Genomic DNA, 19,173 nt, shown 5'->3' on the forward strand with positions numbered 1-19,173 from the left:
GCTATATAAGAAAAGGATCTATAGTGTATTTGATTTCTATAATCACTAACACTAAAGGAAAGGAACTAAAAGACATTCTAGTAGTGTCCCAGTTTTCAGATGTTTTTCCAGAAGAATTGCCAGGACTACCGCCAGACAGAGAAGTTGAATTCAGAATCCATCTACTACCAGGAACAGCACCGATTGCCAAAGCACCTTCTCGTTTGGCACCCGCCGAAATGCAGGAACTGAAGAAACAGTTGGACGAATTATTGGAGAAAGGATTCAATCAGCCAAGCTCATCGCCATGGGGAGCACCGATTTTGTTTGTCAAAAAGAAGGACGGATCAATGCGTATGTGCATTGTCTACCGTGAATTGAACAAGGTCACGATTAAGAATCGGTATCCATTACCAAGAATCGATGATCTGTTCGACCAACTGCAAGGAGCTCGATTTTTCTCTAAAATCGATTTAAGATCAGGATATCATCAATTAAAGGTACAAGAAGAGGACATTCCTAAGACTACATTCAGAACAAGGTATGGCCATTATGAATTCACTGTCATGCCATTTGGTCTAACCAATGCCCCGGACATGATGAACCGAATATGTAAGCCATATTTGGATAAATTCATAATTGTTTTTATTAATGATATTCTAATTTACTCTAAGAGTAAAGAAGATCATGCAAAGCATTTGCACTTACTTTTAAGTCTATTAAGAAAGGAAAAGCTTTATGCTAAGTTTTCCAAGTGCGAGTTTTGGTTAGAACAAGTACAATTTCTTGGACACTTAGTCGATCATGAAGGAATTCATGTAGATCCAACAAAGATTGAAGCAATTACCAAATGGAAAACCCCTAAATCGCCAACCGAGGTTAGAAGTTTCTTAGGATTGGCCGGTTATTATAGAAGGTTTATTCGAGATTTTTCTATAATAGCCATTCCTTTAACTAAGCTAACCTGTAAATCCATTAAGTTTAAATGGGGACCAAAACAAGAAGAAGCCTTTAGGATCCTTAAGCAAAGACTAACCCATGCACCTATACTAGCATTACCAGAAGGAACTGAAGACTTTGTAGTCTACTGTGATGCTTCTAAGTTAGGTTATGGATGTGTGTTGATGCAACGTCAAAAGGTTATAGCTTACGCATCTAGACAACTTAAGAATCATGAAGAGAATTATTCAACCCATGATCTAGAACTAGGAGCCATAATTTTTGCCCTTATAGAGACATTACCTTTATGGTAGTAAGTTTACCATATTCACTGATCATAAGAGTTTAAGGTATTTTTTGGGCAAAAAGAGTTGAATATGAGACAAAGACGCTGGATGGAAATGCTTAGTGATTATGATTGTGATATCCAGTATCATGAAGGAAAAGCAAATGTCGTGGCAGATGCTTTAAGTCGAAAATATCATGAAAAGCCAAGAAGGGTACGTTCTCTTAAATTAAATCTACAAGTAGATTTAAACGATCAGATTAGAAAAGCACAAGAATCAGTAATCAAGGATGATACTGAAAAATTAAAAGGAATGATTAAGGAATTAGAACAAGGACCAGATGGAATTTGGAGATTCCATAAAAAGAGAATGTGGATACCTAAATTAGGAAATCTACGTCATTGTATATTAGAAGAAGCCCATAAATCTAAGTATACAATGCATCCAGGAAGTCATAAGATGTACCAGGATTTAAGGAAAAATTTCTGGTGGATAGGAATGAAAAAGGATATAGCAACTTATGTTTCTAAATGTTTAACTTGTTCCCAAGTTAAAGCTGAACACCAGAAACCCTCAGGATTGCTGCAACAATTAGAGATACCAGTGTGGAAATGGGAATTGATAACAATTGATTTTGTTACCAAGTTACCCAAAACAAGAAAAGGTAATGATACAATCTGGGTGATTGTAGATAGGCTAACCAAGTCAGCTCATTTCTTACCAATGAAGGAAACTTTTAGCATGGAACAGTTAGCCAAATTATATGTAAATGAAATTGTTTCATTACATGGAATACCTTTATCAATTGTTTCTGATAGGGATAGCCGTTTTACCTCTCATTTTTGGGCAAGTTTCCAAAAGGCAATGGGAACTAAGTTGAATCTAAGCACAACTTACCATCCTCAAACGGACGGACAAAGCGAAAAGACAATTCAGACAATGGAAGACATGCTTAGAGCTTGTGTAATTGATTTCGGAGGTAATTGGGACGATCACTTACCTTTAATAGAATTTTCTTATAATAACAGTTATCACACAAGTATCAATGCTGCACCATTCGAAGCACTTTATGGACGAAAGTGCAAAACCCCAGTCTGTTGGGCAGAAATTGGGGAAAAGCAACTATCTGGACCTGATATAGTACAGGAAACAACCGATAAGACCATTCAAGTCAAGGAACGACTGAAAGCAACACGTGATCAACAGAAGAGCTATGTGGATAACCGACGTAAGCCGTTAGAATTCCAGGTAGGTGATAAGGTATTGTTAAAAGTCTCTCCTTGGAAAGGAGTGGTAAGATTCATCAAGCGAGGGAAGCTAAGTCCCAGGTATGTTGGACCTTTTAAGATCATTAGAAGAATAGGACCTGTAGCCTATCAGCTACAACTGCCAGAGGAAATGGCAGGAATACATGATGTATTTCATGTATCTAATCTCAAAAGTGTTTAGCTGATGAGTCACTCGTAGTACCTCTTAAGGATATAGAGGTAAAAGAACAACTCAAATTTGTAGAAAGGCCTCTACAGATTGAAGACAGGAAGATTAAGAATCTCAAGCATAAAAGATTAGTTCTGGTCAAAGTGAAATGGGATTCCAAAAGAGGACCTGAATATACATGGGAACTTGAATCAGAAATGCAAAGGAAATATCCACACTTATTCCAGTAGATCTCGAGGACGAGCTCTAAAACAAGGTGGGGAGGATATAACAACCCTAAACCGACACCCTCGTAATATTTTCCGACACTCTAAAAAAATTTAAAGTATTCCAATATGTCTTAAAATACACCCCATATGTGAAAACCGAGCCCAAAATCCATTATGCCATTAAAAATAAATTAAAAATCAAAATTTTAAGCTGAGGCGGGCCGCGTAAGCCACACCTCAACCTTACGCGGGCCGCTAGAGATCAAGAACGCGGTAAAACCCGGTGCTGACACGTGTCCCCTGCGTGTTGAACCTATGTGGTGACCCGGACCAGCTACGGCCTAAACCCCCTACGACGCGGGCCGAGTAAGCCTTTGCTTACCTTTACGCGGGTCGCGAGAAACCCCGATTATAGCCCTATATAAGAGGGCAACGGGCCTTCAGTTAAAACTCGCTCATTTCTGTTTCTCAATCTCGAATTTCTGATAATAGGCATTATACACGGGTATAATACCCCCTAAATAGCGAAGTTCTGCTACGCTGTAAGTATTATAACCCCTGGATACGTATTAGATACTCTGCCCGATTGATCTAGGGTTCCGTAACGGCTGTCGTGGTTCTGCCCGACGTAGTCGTTGGAATGCCGTCTCGGGGAGGGTATTGCTAATGTTAAAATGGGTTATTATACTAGCACGCGTGCATTTGTGTAATTTATAGATTATTCCCATGAAATCCTTACTGATAATCCTAAGACAACAAAGTGAGTAATCCTATTTTTGTTAAATGTTTTTACAAAACCTTAAATACTTCTCCATGCGAATAACAGTTATTGAGTATTTGTAAGAATACAATTATCATGAGTATGTTGGGGTTTTGTATACAAAATTTGTTACCACCTGGTCAAGGAGTAACATTTCCACAAGTCGGGTCTGACAGTACCATGGATATTAATTGATATGTCTTGGAAACAAATATAACTGCGAGATCGCCCTCAATACTGTACACTGGGTTTTACTTAAACTTGATTAAACTGGGATTCATTCACCAGTATTTCCCACTGACAAATGTTTTTTAAACGCATTTCAGGTAACAAACTGTGAAAGCCAAATAAAAGCCAGCTGGATAGCACTGAAGGCATGGAAAAATGGCAATAAAGTTACCTAAAATAAAATAGGATTTATTCCTAAGAAAACGCGTGTACTTGAAACTTGGGTTTTATCCCATGTGTTTAATGTTATGAAAATGTGGTATTTTACTCTGATCAAATATTTCCTAACTACGGTCCTGATGAAAAATTCCGCTGCCAAATTAGACAATAACAGGATACCACCGAAACTGGCTCGCGGCCGCCCGTTCCCGGGGATTAGGGATCGGGGGTTGCGACAGCAAAAGTCAGGGTGTGACATATATTATGTTCTTTAATCTATGTCATCTCTCTTCTCTTTCTCATATATATATATATATACATATATATATATATATATGAGAAAGAGAAGAGAGATGACATAGATTAAAGAACATAATATATGTCACACCCTGACTTTTGCTGTCGCAATATATATATATATATATATATATATATATATATATATATATATATATATATATATATATATATATATATATATATATGGGACCGCTAAAATGAAAAACACCTTCAATTGTAAGAACCACGAGAACCAGTTCCTAACCATTAGATCAAAAAGATGGATGGATAAGATTAAAAGTAACTAAAATGAATATTAAATACATTTTGTCTTATTATTTATTTAATATTTTAATCCAAAAGGGTAGTTTAGTAAAACTACTCTTTTTTGTCTTTTTGTCTTTATTATTTTTTATTACTTTTTTGTTTCATTATATTATTTTTTATTTTTTAAAAAGAGTTTTTTTATTAAAAGAAGTTTTAAATTCAAATTCTTTTAACAAGACACTTTTTTTACGCGCCGGTTTTTGCACGCCGTTTTTTACGCGCCATTTTTTCAAGCGTCGTTTTTTACATGTTTTTTTTAACGCGCCGTTTTTTACACGTTTTTTTTGTACGCCGTTTTTACACGTCGTTTTACACGTCGTTTTTTACGTAAAACTTTTTACGTTTTACGTTTTACGTAAAACTTTCTACGTTTTACGTTTCACGCTTTACGTAAAACTTTTTTTTACAAAAACTTTTTACGCAAAAACGAACGCACTCAGAAAACGCAAACTCGGGAGGTGTCTCAGATATATTGTTATCATCATCGACTATGGGGAAAAAAATAAAAAACCAGCAACATCAAAACAAAGTGCATCTCGAAAAAAAAACGGTGTTTGGCTTAGATTATCCGATAATCAAGAGGCTGCAAAAGTGGGGTTGCAGGTTCAAAAAACCTACCCTCCACCGTCCTTGCCGCGCTATCGTAATCAAAATCTACGTTTTTTTTTAATTTTTTTTGCATCATCGCCACCCAATCAATCGTATCAAAACCCACAGATTCAAAGATCACAAATCAAAACCCCCAACATATCAAAAAACCATCAGATTCAAGAAGAAAAATCATCAAAACCCACCGAAAAATCAGCAGAAAAATCAAGAACACAGGCCAAAAATTACCAGACAACCACCAGAAAAATCACTGATAAAAAATCACCAGAAAAATCAAGAACACAAGCCAGAAATTACCAGACAACCACCACTTCAACCACTATTTTATACAAACCCACCAAAACCATCAAAACCTACCAAAGTTCAAGCAGAAAAAAACCCAAACTTTTTGAACACCAAAACCCACCGAACCTTCAACATATGTGCAACCAAACCCACCCCAAGATGTGAACATTTTGAACAACAAAAGAAACCCAGCAAAAAAATCCAAAAGCCTACCAAACCTCCGGGACCACCGCTCTTTTCCGGCAAGGCTGGTTCTGATGGCAGCTTATAGTGGACGGTCGGCTCTTTTCCGGCAAGGCCGCCGGTTCTGACGGCGGCTTACAGTGGTGTCGGAGCCGGCGGCATCACCCACCTCTACCCCACCAACACCGCCTAGGGGTCCGCCACCAAACCCAGCGCAACCACCACCAAACACCTGTCGCATCAGGGGGTGGCAGAGAGGAAAGGGAGGCCGAAGATGTCGCCGGAGAGCCGCCAGAGATGCCGCCGCCACCAACCCGAACGTTATAAGCCACCAACACCGTCACCCCCCGGCACCAGCCACCATTCACCATCGCTCCTCACCACCGTCGGAACCACCCCCTCATTCCCTTCATCAGATCTTGAAGATGATGGTGGTGAAATATTTCATGAGAGAGAAATGAGAGCCCCCTCCTCCCTTTGAACAGATCTTGAAGAAGATGGTGGTGAAAGTTTTCAAGAGAGAGAAACGAGAGGTGAGTTTCAAAGGAGAAAAGTCTACTGACTTTTGAAATATATAGAGGAGAGAGGAGAGATGAGATAGATAAGACATTTCGAGTAAATTACCAAAATAACCTTTAGAATTTAAAATAATAGTGTATAGGTGGCATGATCTAATTGGTAGAAAGTGGTTCTCGTGGTTCTTACAACTAGGGGTGGTTTTCATTTTAGCAGCTCCCTATATACATATATATATATATATATATATATATATATATATATATATATATATATATATATATATATATATAAATTGTCTCTCTATATACATTGTCTGCAATAGAAAAGAACACTTCATCTGAATCTGCCACACACCACACCACCGACTCCATACAGATCGCCACACCCACACCCCCACCTCCATCCTGATCTGCGAGAACCACCACCACTGCCAAACTACCATCAGAGCTGTTAGCCGAAACTTCTACTCTCTGCAACCACCATTGCCTTTACCACCACTGGCGACGAAGCCCTAGTACGCCGCCTTCACCTTAAGATCTGGTCTCGGAATCCGCGTCAATTACACCATCGCAGAGAAAGATATAGTGATGTGCAACGGGATTGGGAAGAAATTACAAGAAAGTGTACGGAATTGGAGCTGAGATTAACAATTGAACAGGTTTTAGTTTTAGTTTTAGTTTTGTCATGTTTCATGTTTAAACACTGTTTTACATTGATTAGAATTGTAAATAAGCTGTTGAAACGTGTCAGGATGCTAGAGCATATGCATAATCATTTGCAGCAACAACAATCCAGCAGAATGAAATGTTAAGAAAAGAGTTGGATGATGTCAAAAAAAAGTTAAATCGCTTGAAACAAGTCATTCAGAATTAAAGCAGGAGCTTAACAAATGTTTGAAAGATAAAGTTGAACTAGAGGTAGGTTTTATTTGGGGATCCTTTAGTTATAACATTAATATGATTTCTAAATTATTGTCTAATTGACCTACTTGTGTGAGTGCGCACCAGAACGAGAAGCAAGAAGGGCGGCTGGAAACGCTCATCAGATGCTTGTTTCGAAGAAGGCCTGCTTCTCTGTCTCCTGAACCCTCTTGACAACTGTCGCCTGATCGTAGCAGACCTTGAAATCGGACTACCATTACTACGATGTGAACGATTGCTATTTGAGCCATTAACTGTAGTCTGTAGGTTGCACAGAGTTATATATGTATCTTCTTCTTCCCAAAACAATTAGATATGAAAAGTAATTTTGATTAAGGTGATTTAGGGGTTTGTTGGATTGAAAACAGAGAGAGAAAGAGAGAGAGAGAGAGAAAGAGGGAGAGAGATAGCTGAGAGGAGAGAAAGAGATATGGTTTAGGTGTATTTAAAATATATTTTAAATAAACAAGTAAAATTACCGATCTACCCTCATGTGCAAGTCACATGATCAAACTTAACTTAAAATTTTAACCTGGTTAGTGCCAAAGGACCTAGGGTGTAATGTGTTTTCCAAATAAAGGACTGTGACTGTAATTCTTGAAGTTAAAGGCTATCCATTGTAATTTAATACAAACATAAAGGACGAAAAGTGTAATTTACCCTATTATTTATTGTTAATGTTATTATTGTTAATTATGAGAAATTATATTAAACAATTTATTATTCAAACCAAAAATTTTAAATAGTATTAACCTAATTTAAAAAATAATAAAAAAATCCACTTTGATTTAGAAAGATAACAATAGATAAACCCGTGTAATACACAAGGTTTTTAAAGATATAACATTTTTTTATTATTTGCTATATAAAATTTGATTTATTCAACTCGTACAATACACGAAGTTTTTTTTTAAAACATAACTTTTTTATTATTTAGTATGTAAAGTTACATTTCTTCCACTCGTGAATACACAGGGTTTTTTTAAATATATTTTTTGAGTTAATTACTGTTTTCGTCCCTGTGGTTTGTCAAAAATCACTATTTCAGTCCAATAGTTTAAAAATTGCGATTTCAGTCCCTGTGGTTTCACTTTCGTAACCATTTCAGTCCACCTCCGTTAACCCCATCCATTTATTCTGTTAAGTACACGTGAATTGACCATAATGCCCTTATTAATAAAAAACAAAAAGATATCTAAATGAGTTAAATACTGTTTCCGTCCCCGTGGTTTGTCAAAAATCACTATTTCAGTCCTTGTGGTTTCACTTTCTTAACCATTTCAGTCCAGTCTCCTAACACCATGTATTTTACCGTTAAGTTTTTAATGAAATACCTAAATTACCCTTGTGTTAATTAAATAAAAAAACCATGGAAATTTAAAAGATCGTATTCTAGGACCCACTTGTTAAAACACAACCCCACGCTACCCCACCCCACTCCATCCCTGCTCTCATTTCCGACAAAAAGTTTCTGGTCATCTTCTCCGGCATCACAACCCCACCCTCTTAATGTCCGGCGACCCATTACCCCACCCCAATTAATATCTTCCTAACAGCATCAATTTACATAATAACTTTAAAAAATAATGCTTATCTAGATATTTTTTCATTCTAAAATCCAAAATTAAAATTTTGGAACCATATATGTAAAAATAGTGCCAGACTTCTACTTCTACTGAAGCCATAGTGGGTCGAACCCTACAATCCAATTTAATTAACACAAGGGTAATTTAGGTATTTTATTAAAAACTTAACGGTGACAGGGACTGAAATAGTGATTTTTGACAAACCACAGGGACGGAAACAGTAATTAACTCATTTAGACATCTTTTTGTTTTTTTATTAATAAGGGCATTATGGTCAATTCACGTGTACTTAACAGAATAAATGGATGGGGTTAACGGAGGTGGACTGAAATGGTTATGAAAGTGAAACCACAGGGACTGAAATCGAAATTTTTAAACTAATGGACTGAAATAGTAATTTTTGATAAACCACAAGGACGGAAACAGTAATTAACTCTAATTTTTTTTATTGTTTGGTATATAAAATTACATTTATTCAATCTGTACAATACACGAGGTTCTTAAAGATATTATTTTTTATTATTTAATATGTAAAAGTATATTTACTCAACACGTGTAATAAATAGGGTTTTTAAAAATAGATTGTTTTTTATTTAGTATATAAAATTACATTTATTAAACCCGTTTAATACACAAGGTTCTAACCTAGTAAATCTATTATATATATAATAAACAAGAAGATTTGGGCTGATGTGGCATTAGACTAGAGCCTCTAGAAATCACTTTTGGCGGGAAAATAATATGGGTACAAAATTCACACGCGGACCTCCACTTCTTTGATTTGGTACCCGACTATTCAGATCTTATATAACCGAAACCCTAACAGCTTCCTTCACGCATGTTGTTCATCCTCCTCCGCTTCAACTTCCCATCTTACCTTGATTCTATCAACAAACCCTAATGAAGAATATACCCGATCAATCCATCTCAACGCGATTCTTCATCTTTCGTCCATCCCTTCTTCGTTGTGTTCTACTATATATCACTAGCAGGTACGATTTTTGATTTTCCTCACAAAACCTCATCAAAAAATGATCCCCTCTCTGAAACGGCGCTGTCGAGATCTTATCAAGGTGAGTTTATGCGATTTCGATAACCAAAACCTAATGGTGACGATAAAATATTAGCCATTCTTGTGTTGATTGATAATGGTTTTTTATCCTATTCTCAGTTTCGCCCCAAGATGATGTTCAACTACACCGGAAATTTGTAATCAGAAGTTGCTTCTCTCTCATTTGTTTTACATATCAACCTTTGATTATTGTCTGAATCTGCAGAAATTTCTTGAAGGATACTTAGGTATCTTCATTAGGCATCTTCATCATCAACACCGTTTCTACACAGGTATGTTTCATATTTTTTACTTTACTTTTCAAATTGTTTTTCTCTGTTATATAACCAGCCGATTTTAGGGTTTTTAGGGCTTATTACAACAGGTGAAATCTTGTGCTCGATTTATAAAGGTTCGGTGTTATCACTCATCTCAATACATTTTTGTTTTGATTCAGTGTTTTTGTATAAATAGCTTATCAAAACCTGCCTTAGGGTTTGATCAGTTATTGTTTAGATTATATATGCTTTGATTCTGCTTAGTTTTTGTTGTGCTTCTGTGTTTTTTATTATAAATCCACCGGTAATTTCTTTACTACTACTTTTTAACTCCATTGTAAGTTAAAATCTGTCATTTATTTTAGGTTTTGGTTTTCATTTCATCTCAGAACATTAATATTAGGTTTTAGTGATTCTTTTTTGTTTGGATTTTTGTTGGATTGACTTCGATTCACAGTTTTCTGCGGTGTTTGTGTCGTGTTTTGTTGTCAGGTGATTATGAACTGACTTCAGCGGATCAGCCAATGTTCATCCTTTGTTTGATATTGAAGACAATCTCTTCTTTAACTCCATTGTAAGTCGAAATCTGTGATTTATTTTAGTTTTTGGTTTTATTTTCATCTCACCTAACCTAGGGTTTCTTGTCGGCAGATTTGTCATGTTCTGAACAACAAGATGGATAAGGATAAAGCAGCAGCAGTCTGACTAAAATGGTAGTGATTATGTTTTGCCGCTTTTTAATTTGAAATTTCTGTTTGATCTTTGCTCTGTTAAAACGAATCAATTTTGTTGTTTGTGATATATTTTCATTTCATTTGTGAGAGAAGAATATTGTTCATTAAAACGAGTTGTTGATTGATTTGAGTTGTTGCTGTGAATTATAGTGAAATTACATTTTTTTATCTCGGTGAGTTAAAAGAAGGTCTGGTACTTTTAGCAGATGAGGTAAAGATTTTTCTTGCATTTTACAGACACTGAATGTAGTTATGTTTGAGTAGTAACTACGAGGATATCCATAAAAACTTCTTTTTGCAGGTGTATCAGGATATCCCCTTGGTTTCTTTTCACTCATTCAAAAATATGTCATTCTATGGGATATGGTGACAAGGATATCTCCTTGGTTTCTTTTCAATCGGTGTCTAAAGGTAAAATGATATAACCCAAATGCAAATTGTTGGAACAATTAAAAATAAATAAAGTGTTGCGATTTTTAGGATATCATGGTGAGTGTGGGAAATCCGCAAAGTTACATGGAGGTAACTGGTTTTAGTTCTGAAGTTAGGGAATAATTTTACAAGGTGGCGTCTGTGAATCTTTGTTCAAATATTTCTGGTCAAATTCTTGCAAGCCTTGTCATGAGCCCTCCTAAGGTTTCCTTCTTTCTCACTCTCTCTCTCTCTATTCAATTGGTATGGAAAAAAGGCTATGCTTATTGCTCAAATCCATAAAGATGTTACAACTTAGTGGCATATTTTTAATCCTATTGAGGTTTATATGTGTGCATGTAGGTTGGAGATGAATCCTATGACGCATATTTTTGTGAGAGAGATGGGATCCTGAAATCACTGGCAAGACGCGCTAAGGTGAGAAACTAGGATTTGGAAATAGTAGAAGCTTGAATAGGATGATGTAGTGTTGTTAACTCTAAAATTTGCAATGGCGGACGTTGGAAGATGCATTTAACAGCTTTGAGGGTGTTAGTTGCAACAAAGCAGAGGGAGCAATGTACCTATTTCCACAGATTAAACTGCCAAAGAAAGTAATAAAAGCAGTAGACCAGGCTAAAAAAGCGACAGATACTTACTATGTTATCCATCTCCTTAATGCCACTGGTGTTGTTAGGGTTCCAGGCAGTGGTTTTGGTCAGGTTAGCCGCCCCCCTCCTATGACATTCTTTATTAGTTGATTGCTATTTCTTAAAACTAATGGAGAAAGGATGTGTGGGTGTTCAGGTCCCGGGAACGTGGCATTTTAGGTGCACGATATTGCCTCAGGAGGACAAGATTCCAGCCATCGTTTCACAGTTGACAGATTTCCACACAAGCTTCATGAATGAATTCCGGTAAATACATTTAACTTCTCACTGTGACTTAACTTCTCTACCAAAATCACTGTGACTTAAAATGAGTTGTTGATTGATTTGAATTGTTGCTGTGAATTATAGTGAAATTACATTTTTAATCTTGGTGAGTTGAGATTTTTGTTGCCGATTTGCTTTGTAAGTGAATAATCTATTGAAGATCTTTGACCTAAGAAATCAACCATGAATGTCAATATCATCCGTCGTTGGTACCTCACAAAGTCTTGAACATCTCGATGGTGAGCCATTGCTCAGGTCGAGTCTTTGTTTTTCACGCGTATACTGGAATGAAGTGTTGCAGTATCTGTAACTTTCTAAAGCTTGTATCTTTAAAGTAGGTTCGGGTAAGATTGGTTTTATGTTAGAATGGGTTGATTAAAAGAGTTTTATTTTGGTTCGGGTCATAACCGGTTGATTAAAAAAGTTTTTTTTTTTGGATCAGAATGGGTCGATCAAAAAAGGGTTATTTTGGTTTGGGTCAAAACGAGTCACTTTTAAAAAAGGCATGGCATTTTGGTTTGGGTCAAAACTCAAAATGAGAAAAAGGGCCACCATTGTTGATTTTTATTAAGTTTTATTATTATTTAACATGAAAACCTATATATACTTCATGTTTTTTTAAATAACACTATAAATCGGGTCAACCAGAACACGACCCGTTTAACCCGTATTTTTAAATGAGGCACACATGTTGACGATTTAAATGCGAGTTGCTGGATTTTAAGCGAGTTATCGATGACGTGTTTAACGGTGAGTATGAGTGTGACAATGTATAGTGTGCCAGAACTAACACTATTATGACTAACCATGTAAAACGGAAACCGAAAAAACAAAAATATAGAAGTTTTCTTAATAAAAAATAGTTAAACGGGTTAACCCGAACCCAGCCTGCTTTTAATATGGGTCACCTGAACCTGACCCGTTTTTTAAACAGGTCATGTTAGTCGACTCAACCCTGTTTTTTTTCATGTCGGGTTCGGGATAGGTTTCGGGCCATGTCAAGAATTGCCGCCCCTAATCTAATAAATGCTTTTTTTCTTTTCTTTTTTGTAGGCCAAGGATTTACGAGCTTCTCTTGATAACGGAGAGGAGCTTGGAATGCCGGATGGGGTTCTGATTAATGGCAAGGGACCGTTTAAGTATAGTTCCGTTGTTCCGGATGGCATTAACCATACAACGCTTAACGTTGATCCAGGTAGATGTTATTCGTATTAGTTAGTTTATTATATAAAACATGGCATATAAAGCTTCATGGTTTTATTCTTAATAGAATTGGCATAAATCATAATATGCGGGTTGGGTAACGGGTCAAATACTCAAGTAAAGTTTGTGTTGAAAGAAGTCATCTGTAAATACATGTCTAAAGGGTTGGTCAGCTTAGTTGGCCTGCAAAAACTTTAATTATTAGTAATAGTACATGTTTTATTATAAATTATGATTATGATGTTGTGACAATATTTCTATATACTACAGGAAAAACTTACAGAATTCGCGTGATCAATGTTGGAGTCTCAACGTGTTTGAATTTTCGGATTCAGAGCCACATTTTGCTTCTAGCAGAAGCCGAGGGACATTATACATCCACGTGGGACAGTCTTACTCTTTTCTGGTTAATATGGATCAAAACGCAAGTAGCGATTTTTACGTTGTAGCAAGCCCGAGATCTGTTAATGAATCAGTTTGGCAATGCGTCACAGGCGTTGCTATTTTGCACTATTCAAACTCCAAAGGACATGCCTCGGGTCCTCTACCCGACGCCCCAAACGACGTATATGATCGTTCATTTGCATTGAATCAAGCCATGTCCATCAGGTACAGTTATAAAAATGATACTTTGTGATTAGAATTAGGGGTGTTAAAGTGAAACGGGTCGTGTTCGCGGGTTGGCTGGTTCAACCCGACCCGTACCTGAAAATCATGTCATACATATGAACCCGAACACGACCCCAAATATTTGCAGGTTGACCCGAACACGACCCCTTGTATTTGCAGGTTGACCCGAACATGACCCGTTCAACCCGATTTTTTTTCGCGAATCAATATATTTAAATTAAAAATTTTCCATGTACACAAATGTATATAATACATCAGACCATCAAACTACATAAACAAATCTGCCACATTTGGCAGGTTAATGATTTTTTAACAAATGTTTGGTTGAATATACTGTTAATCTTGCTAATAATTTGTAGCTGGAATTTATATTTATTAACTCATAAGATTTTACTTCTGCTTTGTTTCAAGGTTTGAGGCTCATGTGAACCTTACAAGATAAAAAAAAATATGCATCCAAGAAGCAGTTTTTGTTCTCAGTGTTTGAATAAATTGATGGTTATTTAATAAAAACAACGATTTCTATTTAGTTCCATTTCCCGCAGTGATGGTGGTGTTTCTAGGGATGAGCAAATGGTAACGGTTCGAAACCGGTACCGAATTTCCCAACAGCTTGTCGGGTCAGATATACTGTGCCCGTGGTCAGATATACTTGTATTAGATGAATATAGAACAGAGTTGGAGCAAGGGGATTTCTATGCTCGTGGTCTTGCTATCATGAGAGTTATGCTTAAGGTATTTATTTCGTAAGTTTATCGGCTGGTGTTTATTCAATAAATTTTAATTGAGTTAACCTCAAATAGAATGTTTTTTAAATTTTTTTATTGTGTATTTATGTATTTCAATGCATAAGAGAACATGTTAAATGCATTGTGTGTATTGTGTATGTAGTCTGGTTTATTAGTTTATGGCCCATTGGCCCAATATAGGCTTCTCTAGCGTTTGATTTCTGTGTATATCGACTGTTGCTCCTCAAGTGGTCTTGAGCATTATGAATTTCTTTGGTCTTTTATCAACCCTCTTATTTGTTCATAATGGGTCCTTTTTTAATGCAGGTAAAGACGGGTCGTTTGAGTTCATCAAAAGTCCTTTTGTCTAAAAGGGTACGTCTAGGTTGGGTCTTGGGTCTGCTATGTATTAAAATGCATTATGTGACATTCAACCCATTTTTTTCTAATCTGAATAATATGTATATTTTTTTGTTTTCACCTGTTTTAACCAATAGCCATAATATATGTAAATTTGAAGTGACCAATTCAAGAAACGGGTAATGGATTGTTTCTTGATTTAGATCTACAAGGAAATGGCAATTAAAGGCAAGGAGATATACTAGAGCGAAATGACGCATTACAAAGTGGAGGCGAGTTTAATATGTTATTCTTTTTGTATGATTTTAATTAAGTATTAATCAATCATAAATAGTTTAATATGTCATTCTTTTTGTATGATTTTAATATGTCATTCTTTTTGTATGATTCCAGTTTGGTTTTATTTCCTTGAAAAAATTTTGTTATCTATTTCTCTAGGTATATATTACATAGAGTATGAGTGTGAAAAGTGATTGAGGAAGTCAAAGCCGTTACAATCCTTTGGGTCAAAAAAAAAAATAGATCGAAATAAGTTGTAATATATTTTTGGCCGTGTCTTGGCGCTTTATTTTGGGTTTGTATTGTAGTATGGCTTCTGGTGGTCAAGATTTGATATGGCCTCTTTCTCTGTCTCCACTCTCAAAACCCTAGCTCCGCACCATATTCTTCAAAAATGAGGGTGGAATGCGACATAGATGATGAGAATCCGAGTCTAGATTCGACTTACTAGGTTTGTATTCATCTTTTAATCGTTATATATGTTTTTAGGGTTCTTACGTGTGCTTTTAATTCAGCAAGTTTATTCATATTAGAAGAAATAATGAAGAAATTGTTCTTCATTGATTTTTGGGAGCCGAAATTCAGTGTCAATTTAGGGTTTGTTATTGTTTAAAATCAACTTTGTTCATCGATCAATCATTTAGTTTTGAAATTAGTTGAAATAAGGGATTGTTTATGTGATAAACCAATGTGTGTGTAGAATATTTTGTGCAGTTGCGTGTTTCAAAAACGAAGATGAAGGAGCGGAGGTGAAAGAGAACACAAACAAGATTTTAGCCGTCTTTTTTGCTGAATTTGGTATTACAAGTGATGCAGCATTGAAGGTCGGTACGTTCGAGTTGGGTCGCGTCGGGTCATTTGTTTATTAAATGTATCCCATGTGGGAATTGAGTTTGGTTAGGATGATAAGTAGTGGAGTTCTGTTTTTCTTTAATTTCTTGATCACTCAAATGAAGTTGGTTAAATTTTTCGCATTTTTATGTCATTGAATGACACTATTTACTTAAATTGTTATTGTTAATATCTATGAAGACATTTTTTAATTTATTATTGTATTAACAATTAATCAATGTTGTGTAAAACTTTAATGAAATAATATGTTACATTTTAACGAAAAAAACATGTTTATTAACTAATAAAAATAAACAACCCGGGAAACATTCCCGGGTGATAACATGTTAGTTATTTTTTATCATTTTATTTAAGTATTTATTGCTTATAAATAATAAGTGACATGTATAACTTTCTCGAGCCCGGGAAGCATTCCCAAGTAATAACCTAGTCCCTATATAAATAAATGGAAAATTACCCTCATAGATAAATGAATTACAATATAAAAACATCTAATGTAAATCTATATTAGTTGTTACAACGAAATCATTAGCATTAAAAGTTATATTATAACATGTTCTAAATTTAGTTTAACATTAATTGTAACTAACAACTCGTGAATCAACCAGTGGGCCGTAATGAAGACGTGTGGAGGTGGAAGGAAAATAACGTGCTGGGTTTCTCGGTAAAGGATGTAAGAAAGGATTTGTCAGGAATCATCGACGTAAACATGGTCCCAACCGATTACGAATGGAGCAAAATCGCTACTTCCAAAGTAAACTTATTTGTGCTACGGGCTGTGGAGGAGAGGATACCGACGATGGTATCATTAAGAAAAAGGGGTGTACAGCTTGGATCGGATCTGTGCAAGGTGTGTGGTATAGAGCCGGAAACGGCCGATCACATTGGTATCCATTGTCCAGCTGCGAAAGAAGTGTGGTTGCAGATATGGCTATGGATTAAAATACCTCTTCGGGATCACCGAGAAAAGATAACAACAAGACTTTCCGAAAAAGCAGAATGGCCCAAGAAAAAGATGAAAATAATATACGCGATACATCTGGCAACTGTTTGGCAGCTCTGGAAAAACAGGAACAATAAAATTTATAACAATAAGTTTACGGACCCATTCAAGATTGTGGAAGAAATCAAAGAAGAGACGTATGACTGGGTAAGAACTAGGGCAAAGCTCTCGGAGATAACATGGAGTGATTGGAAGAACTTCATCTTTATGGAGTAATTTTAGTCTAGTTTTTGGTTGTTAGTTTTCTGGGTGCAAGTATTTTCTTTTATATACTGGGTTGTAAACTGGATTGATAAGAGGCAATATATAGCACCTTGCTGTATGTTGTTTTTCTTTTGTTTTTTGATGGAATAAAGTTGTTTTGTTGTTGTTCAAAAAAAAAGATAGATAAATGGCAAATTACCCTTTAACTAGCATGGGGTATGGGTTGAATCATCAATCAATCGCCATATAGGACTATTAATGGATCGTTACATCACCCTTTGCCTCATCTACTATGGTTCGCCTGGATTAAACCACGGGCATTCTTTCCTTTTTCCAATATTTCCTTTAGACAAAAATAAATTAAAACAAGAGGATAGTAATTTGTGTTATGACCACAACCTTAGAATAATTATTTTAAATGATAAATTAGAGGTGAGCTAATGTAATAGATGATGGTGATAATAATAAGAGTGACGAGGACACATACTATCCCAATTTATCAGTTCAAAACATGAAAAGTCTCGCACGTGATTTTTAAACTTAAAATATGAAAGAATTATTATTAATTAATAATTTTTTAATATAAAGACGGAATAGGATAAGGCCGATGAGTGTGTGATGTGTCACTAAAGTAAACCAATAAAATAATATCCACCCACAAAAACGTGTTATCTAGTTCCTAAATTTATTCCATGTGATTTCCTCCTCCTCCCTCCCGCCGCGTATTGCAATCTTCCATGGCTTCTTATCTTTTCATTCTCTTTCTTCTTCTTCTCTCCATCGGCCTCAGCCACTCACTACCTACTCTTCTCCAAATCACCAAAGATCTCCACACCCACCAGTACACCACCCAATTGCTCATCGGAACTCCTCCACTTCCCACCAAACTCGTCCTCCATCTCTCCGGTCAATCCCTATGGCTAAACAACTGCCCCCCATCTCGGACCTTCCTCAGCCATGGCTCCCTCCAATGCTTGATGGCTGGTCCATCTCCCAGTTGTCAGGTTCCCCAACACAACCCCATCACCGGAGACACCACTTTCGGAGATCTCGCCCAGGATATAGTCTCCGTCGATGGTATGACCCTTGAAAGCTTTTTGTTTTCGTGTTCGCCGGAATATTTAGTCAAAGGCCTGGTCAACAGTGCCAAAGGTGTGCTGGGTTTCGGAAGGTCAAAAGTTGCGTTTCAATCTCAGATGGTCAACGCTTTTGACTTCCCCAGAAAGTTCACTGTCTGCTTGTCTTCATCGGACGGATTTATAATTTCCGGCGCCGGGATCTCTAAATCTCTGTCTTACACTCCGTTGATGTCAGTGGATGGGTACTATGTGAATGTGAATTCCATCAAAATTAACGGTAGGAAATTGGGTGTAGGGCAGCCCATAGGAGGTGTAGAAATAAGCTCAACGGTTCCTTACACTGTCATGAAGAGCTCACTTTATGAAATCTTCACAAAAGCTTTTGTTACGGCCATGAACATGACTGTGGTGTCTCCGGTGGCGCCGTTTGGGGTGTGTTTTCCTTCTCAGGCAACTGTGCCCGAGATCCAAATGGTGATGCAGAGCCAACTCGTCAAGTGGAGGATACAAGGGCGGAATTCGATGGTGGAAGTCAGTGATTCGGTGATGTGTTTGGGCTTTGTCGATGGCGGTATGGGTATGACCGGTTCAGTTATTTTAGGGGGGTATCAGTTGGAGGATCATATCTTGGAGTTTGATTTGGGGACGGGTATGATGGGGTTTAGTTCTTCCTTGTTAAACGAGGGAGATAGTTGTTCGACACTTAGGGAATCATTGTAA

General features: G+C 36.5%; 3 protein-coding genes across 27 annotated transcripts; all 3 read left to right on the forward strand.

Annotated features, from left to right (window-relative positions):
- Positions 1 to 9,525: 9,525 nt before the first annotated feature.
- Positions 9,526 to 16,295, forward strand: LOC110904231. 25 transcript variants are annotated; one of them, XR_004889129.1, is made up of 17 exons: positions 9,526 to 9,779; positions 9,878 to 10,050; positions 10,119 to 10,169; positions 10,528 to 10,609; positions 10,687 to 10,748; positions 10,920 to 10,980; positions 11,071 to 11,180; positions 11,250 to 11,405; positions 11,544 to 11,618; positions 11,709 to 11,902; positions 11,988 to 12,097; positions 13,169 to 13,310; positions 13,589 to 13,927; positions 14,360 to 14,683; positions 15,004 to 15,051; positions 15,240 to 15,912; positions 16,016 to 16,295. XR_004889129.1 is itself a non-coding variant. In XM_035987843.1 (7 exons), the coding sequence occupies exons 5-7, from the start codon at positions 13,731 to 13,733 to the stop codon at positions 15,217 to 15,219; spliced, it is 618 nt and encodes a 205-aa protein (XP_035843736.1). In that variant the 5' UTR covers positions 11,885 to 11,902; positions 11,988 to 12,097; positions 12,200 to 12,459; positions 13,169 to 13,310; positions 13,589 to 13,730; the 3' UTR covers positions 15,220 to 15,232. The 25 variants fall into 25 exon arrangements, 4 of the variants coding, with proteins under 4 accessions (XP_035843736.1, XP_035843737.1, XP_035843739.1 ...); XR_002572416.2 differs by having other exon boundaries at positions 15,240 to 15,766; XR_004889130.1 differs by having other exon boundaries at positions 15,240 to 15,766; positions 16,030 to 16,295.
- Positions 16,296 to 16,876: 581 nt separating this feature from the next.
- Positions 16,877 to 17,386, forward strand: LOC110907555. Its single transcript, XM_022152518.1, has one exon. It carries the CDS (start codon positions 16,877 to 16,879, stop codon positions 17,384 to 17,386), a length of 510 nt encoding a protein of 169 aa, XP_022008210.1.
- Positions 17,387 to 18,111: 725 nt separating this feature from the next.
- LOC110907554 (probable aspartic proteinase GIP2) lies at positions 18,112 to 19,173 on the forward strand. The gene has a single exon (XM_022152517.1). It carries the CDS (start codon positions 18,112 to 18,114, stop codon positions 19,171 to 19,173), a length of 1,062 nt encoding a protein of 353 aa, XP_022008209.1.

Source organism: Helianthus annuus, chromosome 3, assembly GCF_002127325.2.
Source record: "Helianthus annuus cultivar XRQ/B chromosome 3, HanXRQr2.0-SUNRISE, whole genome shotgun sequence".
In the NCBI taxonomy this organism is placed as follows: Eukaryota; Viridiplantae; Streptophyta; class Magnoliopsida; order Asterales; family Asteraceae; genus Helianthus; species Helianthus annuus.

Coding starts and splice junctions, on each gene's coding strand:
- LOC110907555 (XM_022152518.1), top strand. CDS start 16,877: ATGGTCCCAACCGATTACGAATGGAGCAAAATCGCTACTTCCAAAGTA.
- LOC110904231 (XM_035987843.1), top strand. CDS start 13,731: ATGGATCAAAACGCAAGTAGCGATTTTTACGTTGTAGCAAGCCCGAGA. Junction 13,928..14,478: donor AATCAAGCCATGTCCATCAG/GTACAGTTATAA, acceptor ATTTCTATTTAG/TTCCATTTCCCGCAGTGATG. Junction 14,684..15,003: donor TCATGAGAGTTATGCTTAAG/GTATTTATTTCG, acceptor TTTTTAATGCAG/GTAAAGACGGGTCGTTTGAG.
- LOC110907554 (XM_022152517.1), top strand. CDS start 18,112: ATGGCTTCTTATCTTTTCATTCTCTTTCTTCTTCTTCTCTCCATCGGC.